This window comes from Bombina bombina, chromosome 6 (genome assembly GCF_027579735.1).
Source record: "Bombina bombina isolate aBomBom1 chromosome 6, aBomBom1.pri, whole genome shotgun sequence".
NCBI lineage: Eukaryota > Metazoa > Chordata > Amphibia > Anura > Bombinatoridae > Bombina > Bombina bombina.
Genome location: NC_069504.1, coordinates 993,207,057 through 993,214,602, shown reverse-complemented (window position 1 = coordinate 993,214,602; position 7,546 = coordinate 993,207,057). Strand labels below are relative to the sequence as shown.

The following is a 7,546-nucleotide window of genomic DNA, read 5'->3' as shown; positions in this document are numbered from 1 at the left end:
GTACGTTCCAGATCTACTCTACTTCTAAGTTTTTTGTTTGTAAGAAGTCTGTGAAAGGTCACCTGAGTAAGTTGGGTTTTATCTATCAGCAGCTGCTGTGTACCTGTAAAAGGCATGTCTGGATTGTCCAAAACCAAGATCATCGGGACCGTGTTAATTTGTGTGTAGTTTCCAAGCAAAGTAGCTTTTATAGTATTGTCCCTGGCCTCTCGAACAGGCACAAAACCCACTTGATCAGGGGAAATTAAATTAGGTAAAAATTTGTTCAATCTGTTAGAAAGGATTTTAGCGAAAATCTTTATATTGACATTAAGAAGTGATATTGGTCGAAAATTTTCTGGCCGATTTGTTGGTTTACCTGTTTTAGGAATAGTCATAATGTGGGCCGCTAACATGGAGGGTGGAAAACCTTGGGAGGAGTCTAGAGATTGAATAAACAAGCCAACTGAGGGGATAGTATCGGTTTATAAAGCTTATAATACTTGGCACTAAAGCCATCGGGACCCGGACTCTTCCCAGTTGGTAGTCCTTCTATGGTATGTGACACTTCCTCAGAAGATATGGGAGCATCCAAAGCCTCAACATCTGTTTGTGACAGAGAAGGTAATGTGACTGAGTCCAAGTAGTAACTCAAGGCTAGAGAAGGTCTCCTTTCACTGTCCATTGAAGAATGTGAGGAATTTTTTAAATTGTATAGTTCATGGTAATATGTTCTTAAGGTTTCAGCAATAGCTGGGCTATCTACATGTGCACGTCTGTCTGTGAGTGAATATGTGTTTTCAAATGTTTTCTTTTAAGAGCCCTAGCCAACAGTTTACCAGGTTTATCCCCAAATTCATAATATTTTTGTTGGTTCCGCAAGGCAATTTTCTGATAGTCAATCATGTGTAAGTCCTGGATTTCTTTCCTAGCTTTATTAAGTTTAATAAGTACTAGGGTATCCGAGGTTTTTGTATGTGTTTTGTTTCTAAATCACGTATACTGGTTAAGAGTGAAGTAAACCATTTTGTTTAATAAGTTCGCCTCGAAGTACACATTTATGTGCTTCCCAAAGTATATGTTTAGGGGTCTCGGCTATATCGTTAATGGTAAAGTAGTTAGTAAGTATGGTTTCTATTTTCCGCCTAAGTAACTGATTATTGAGCAGAAAATCGTCAAACCGCCATATGAAGGGGTGATCTGGCATAGTAGGCCAATTTAGTTTACAGAGTACTGGGGAGAATTTGTATTTTCACCACTGATGCTAATGTGGACTGGTCATTGAATATATAGTCAATTCTAGTATATAAGTCATGGGGGTGGGAAAAAAAAGTATAGTCGCGTCTTGTAGGGTATTGTGTTCTCCAGGTGTCATGTACAGTCATATCTTCCAGCCTGGTGTTGCATTGTTTAATATTTTTTTTTGGAACAGAAGCTGATCCCCTGGAGGTGTCAAGAAGTGGGTCCAAAGGTAGGTTAAAGTCACCTGCGAGGAGCAGAGCCCCTTTTTGTGTTTCGAGTATTTTATTAGTAAGTACTGTCATAAACTTATGTTGGTGTATGTTTGGAAAGTATGCATTAACCAATTTAACAGGTCTGTTATATAGGGTGCCCACTAAGATCAAATAGCGGCCCTCTGGGTCCCTCACCTCCTGAATCAGATTAAAAGGTGCGGAATGTTTTATAAGGATTCCCACCCCGTTTCTTTTGGTAGGGCCGGAAGCAAAAAAATGACGTTGGAAATTTAGGGTCTTGATTCTCTAACCTTTTTAAAATGAGTTTCCTGCAGGTATACAATGTCACAGTGTGACCTAGTTGCGTTTTTTATCAAGTGAGATCTTTTTTCTGGCGTATTAAGACCCTTAACATTTATTGTCATTACTGTCAGGCTCTGAGTACCCCGTGGCTCCATTGTGTTGTGCTAAGAAGTAAGGGATTAGGACGTGGGGAGAAGGGAGAGGATAGGAACGGGGAAAAAAAAAAAGGGGACCAGAAAAAGAAAAGATTTAAGGAAGAAAAACAGAAGTCAGTAGAATAATAATAAATATCCTAGCAGTGCTGGAAGTAATAAAGTAAACTGAAAAATACCTGTTCAATCCTTCCTGGCTGTAATAAGGAAAAACAGGAAAGTAAAATAAAGTAAGCCTGGGGTCAGTATCCCCACACCTGATTAGTGTAAAATATGAAAATTCAGGATTTAGGGATCAAACTATCTTATACCTATACTGTAAGGTAGGCACACTCTACTTATGTGTAAGACTAACTGGAAAACATAGGCTCCCTATCTAGAGAAAACATATTGATCCTATCATAATACATTCATCACATGTTTGAATAGGGTAAACTTCAGGATTGAAAAATCCCAGAATTTTAAATAAAAACATAAACCACATAATAAACACTTTGAAACAAAAAATGTACCTGCTTCATTATTTAAACGGTGGTTAAACAAGTGAACAAATAGGGTCGTCATTGAGATACTCAGATATCCGGTAAAGCACCAGACTAAAACCATTATCATAGTGATGTACGGTAACATTATAAACATCTGAGAGACCCCAATGAAATGGGATGTTGATGTACCATAGGGCATAAGACAGCCCACACCCGCCAAGATCCCGCCTTACAGTAAAAGTTTACCCTTGTCTAGAGGGGAGAAAATATTGCAAAACACACAAATTGACATAAAGAAAGAAAAACATTCTATAAATATAATAGGGTGCGAACTCCTGGGCCTGACATAGTGAGCTGAACAAAAGAGGTTAGCCAATAAATTATCATCTGAATGTCCTTCACTTAGAAGTTTGTAAAGGCTAACAATTAGTAGGTAATAGCCCTGAATTATGGCCCATATAAGAAAGGTCCTGTGAGGCATAAGGTCCATCCTTTCACAACATTGTGCACTTAGCAAACACACCAACACTTAATACTTAAACTTTATCAAACAGTAGGAAAATGTTCAAAAAAGTGTGTTAAGCAACTAGAAATAATGGTTTAGAAGAGTCTGGGCTCCCAACTCATGAAATCCAATGTAACACACCTACAGTTAGCATAGCAAAAAAACAGGGTACTTATCGAATCCCTCGTGGTGTATGTCCAGGTGGTGATTTAGAAGCAGGGAACCCTACTCAAGTGTCAGAAACCTGAGCTGAATCCTCAGCTCCCGGTGAAGAAGGGTCCTGTTGAATGTTCTCCACTTGGTCTGGTGGTAGAATATCAATTTCAAGAATTTTACAGAACTCAGGGAGATCAGATGGCGATCTATAAATTGCTTATGTTCCATTCTTAGAGGCTATTAGGCTTACTGGGAAGCCTCATTTGTATTGTATCTTGTGAACGTGTAATTCAGATTTGATAAATTTAAGATCTCTTCTCTTCTGTAGAGTAACCAGGCTCAGGCCAGAGAAGATCTGTAGGGAGATCCCTGCATGTGTTATGTTCTTGAGGCTCCTTGCTTTTTGTATAATCATATATTTGTCCTTGTAGCTAAGGAACTTAACTATGATGTCTCTAGGTGGGGCTTTAGGTGAAGGTCGGGGTCTGAGAGCCCTGTGGGCCCTTTCAATGGGAATATCTGTGGAGCTCGGTGTTCCCTTCAGTGTTTCAGTGTGCAGAATAAGTCCTGTAAATACCCCTCTAGGGCCGCATTAGAAACAGATTCAGGGACTCCACGAATCCTGATGTTATTCCGCCGCCCCCTATTATCCAAATCTTCCATTCTAGAGAGCAGAAACTGAATATTCTCCTCAAATTCTCGAATATGCTGAGAGTTAGTGCTAATTTTAGTGATGAGGATTTCGTGTTTGGTTTCTAATGTTTGGACTTGCTGTGTAACTTGATTAATATCCCTCTTCAGATCCTCAAAGAAGGATCTCATTTCAGCTAGGACTTTGTTAATATCTTCTTTGAGGATATAGTGTTGAGGTTGTTTCTAGTCAGGTATTCCTTAGATTGTTGGGGTGTGACAGTAGCCAAATATGTGACACTGTGAGTAGGGGATGGGGGTCTATGCTCAGACATATCTGTGTTAGGTGAAGCAGCCTTAAGATAGTTGGTTAAACTTGAAAATTTAAGCCCCCTCTCTAGCTTGCTGTTTTTCCTGTTAGACATATTGTTGTGAATATCTAGTTAATAATAATCAGCTCCCAAAAACAAGGAGTGAATATGTTAAAAACTGCGTCACAGTTCCTGTGTTCCAGCTATAAAGCCTGCAAGATGGCCATTCTAGATGTTGGCCACAAGTAACCCAAAAATCAGATGTAAAGTTCCACCACAAAAGCAGTTTTCATAGGCCAAATCAAATCACCTGTGTGTTAAGAATATTCTTTATTATGGCTCTTTTTAGGTGCGTGTGTAGCCCAGGGACAAGCCCCAGGCAGTGTCTTCAAATGCCTCCTGCAGTATATCAGTTACCCGGCTAATATGTTAGCCCTCGGGATTACCGAGCACCACCTCTCGGCCCCTCAGGTCTGTTCCTGAGCTGTTACTTGCCGTTTCAGCAAGCAGTTGCGGATCAGGTATGCTCTGGGTCTGTTGTCCTCTCGAGGTGCGTGTGGGAATGTCGCCAGAGTCGCCACCTCACTTGATCGGCAGTCCGGTAGCAGGGAGTGGTCTTTCTTTCTGTGCAGCTCCTTATTGTCAGGCGGTATGGTGGATTTAAACTCCGGAGCAGGCCGCAATTAGCAATACAGGGATTAATTTAATATGCTTATCGCCAGGGGTCTTTTTTTGGTCTCAATGGGAGCCGTAATAGAATAGTTAACGGTGCCTACATTTATGGCACAACCTGTGAAAGAATAATCCCTCTATTTAATCTAAAATCGGGTGTGAGGCATTAGAGCCAAGATTTAAGCAGCCATCACCCGGCGTGGCTAGGCTCCGCCCCTCCTTCATTATCATTTTATTCCAAATTGATATTGCATGGTAGCCAGCCTGATAGATTTGAATGCCACTTTCTATTATCCCTAGATCCCAACTACTAGATTGCTTTTGTGTTTAACTGATAATATAAATGTCTAACATGTAAAAGCGCAAAAAATAAAGTGTTGTCTAGGAAGATCATATTCTTCTTGAATTTGGCAAAAAGATTTAGTCCCCCCAGTCTCTTTATCCCTTAATTGTACTAAATATTCTAATCCTTTCCTTTTCCAAGCATGAAAAATACCATAACTCAGACCTGGAATAAAGTCTGGATGTCCTAGGATAGGAAAAAACTTGGATATACTATAATTTATCTTAAACTCTGTACAGTATTTTTGCCAAGCTTTAAATATGTTACTGATAAATTAAATATTCAGTAGAGATAATGGAAGCTTAGCTGCAGGGATATGTAAAATTGCTTTTAACGTAAAAGGCTGTATTAGACTACTCTTCATATCCACCAAGGAACATTTAATTTTTCCTGTAATCCAGTCAATTGCTATTTTAAGCATTGGTACCCGATTATATATTTTAAGATTTGGGAATCCATATCCTCCAACTTCTTTATCTAAATAAAGATATTTTTTTTTTTAGCTAGGCGCGCCCTCCTCTTCCCCCAAATAAATAAATTACATTCTTGTCATAGTTCTTTAAATCTTTATTTTTAATGAAAATTGGCAAGTTTTGTAGAATATATAAGAGGCGTGGGAATATAAATATTTTCAATATCATAATCTTAGCAGTCACTGAAATAGGTAACAGTCTCTATAAAATTTTTACTTTATTGAAAAAAATTACTGTAGTTTAATGTGTACCAAAACCCAGGGTTAAAACTTAAATATAATCCTAAATATTTGACTTGTTCAACCTCTTGAAAAGGGTGTCTAAGCATATTTTTTTGCAGGGCGCTTAATCCATATTAGTTCTGATTTTTCTTGATTGACTTTGTAACCTGCAAATGAACTGAAATCATTGATTATATCTATTAGTATTGGAATACTTTGTGATGTATTAGACAAGAAGAGTATTAAGTCGTCTGCATATAATGATAAGATTATTTTTCCATCTCCCAGATTATAATATATATAATACCCGCTAATGTTTGTCTAAGTCTAACTGCTAGCGGTTCAATCGACAGATTAAATAAAAGCGGTGAAAGAGAGCAACCTTGTCTAGTCCCTTTTGTCAAGGTTATTTTTGGAGATAGGTGTCCATTTACCCAGAGGGAAGAATATGGTGAATTATAAATCAGTTTGACAAAATTAAGAAAATTGCCCATTAAACCAAACTGAGTTAGAGACGTAAATAAATGGTCCCAAACAATTGCGTCAAACACTTTTTCAGCATCTAGGGTTAGCAGGGTCAGTTAGAATGTTTGGTAAAATGTAACCAATTACTACTGGTAGCGTCATGCTCTTTGTAACCAATGAGAAGCTACAAACTGCTTTTTAAACACGAAGGTGTGTGAAGGGGTCAAGCAGCTTTGACTACGGCTATTGGCCGAAACGCGTCAGCTGATCCCTTGATGCTACCTTAGTTCAACATGTGTGTCTGAATTACAGGATGCACAAAAAAACCTGTTTTTACCTGTGTGTTACTGCACAAAAGAAAAAAGTTTTAACGTCTTGCCTATGAAATAAAGAATTTGAATTTTAACGGAGTTCCCCGGGTGAGTTCATTTCTGAGGATTTTTGTTGTACCTTTAATCCGGGTTGAGCTCTGCAACGTGGAGGCGTGGAGAAAAACCCCGACAAGTACACGGAGGATAGGACTCGGGCCAGTGTCTCTGAGGAGGAGGAGAGCAGCGGTGAGTAAAATGTTTTCTTACGGATATGAGATAATACTAAAGTCAGAATTATAACCACTCCGCATAATATGCTCACTCTATGGACCGGAGCCGGTCAGTTACACTACTGAAACACTATTTGAAAAAAGCTGAACACATGCTAAAAGTGTAGCATACACTGACCGTTACTGACCCGAGATCCATGTTATTAAGGTCTTACAAAGACTTCTGAGTGTACTATTGATGATTGAAGGGACTCTTTCTGGTATATATGGTACAATATTATGACACAATATGTGATTACAAGATTGAAAAGACTGCTCAGTGTGTGGGAAGGTTAGATACATTGTTGTTAGCAGGGCCAGGGTCACACAATTTAAATCCCTTTGTAACTAAATTCCAATAATGACTTAAAACCAATGAGACACTGCGGATATTTTTTGATGGATTTCTTCCCGGCATAAATCCAGTTTGATCTTCATGGATCAAATTATTAATATATTTTTTCAGCCTATATGCAACTATAGCTGTAAGGAGTTTAGTCATTATTTAGTAATGATATTAGTCTATATGCACCGGGATTTTCCGGATCTTTACTTTTTTTATGTACAAGAATAATAGTAGGTGCAGAGAAGAGACTTGATTCATTAACATTTTTGATGTAATATTGGTTAAATAAATCTCTTAATGTGACACCAATTTTCTCTTTGAGAATTCTATAAAATTCAGTCGGCAGTTGGTCTGGCCCTGGAGCTTTATTTAGATGAGCTTTATCTATAACTTTTAAAATGTATTCTGCTGTTATAGGCTGATTTAATTCTACCCGCTCTTCTAATGTTATTTGTGGGAGAAATACTTTGT

General features: G+C 38.4%; 1 protein-coding gene across 1 annotated transcript in view; it reads right to left on the bottom strand.

The window, feature by feature from the left end:
• Nucleotides 1-421: 421 nt before the first annotated feature.
• LOC128664851 (zona pellucida sperm-binding protein 4-like) overlaps nt 422-7,546 on the bottom strand; it is a 42,831-nt gene continuing 35,706 nt past the window's right edge. The window contains exon 14 of the mRNA XM_053719653.1: nt 422-759. Coding sequence (XP_053575628.1) covers nt 422-759 — 338 coding nt within the window. The remainder of the gene's footprint in view (nt 760-7,546) is intronic.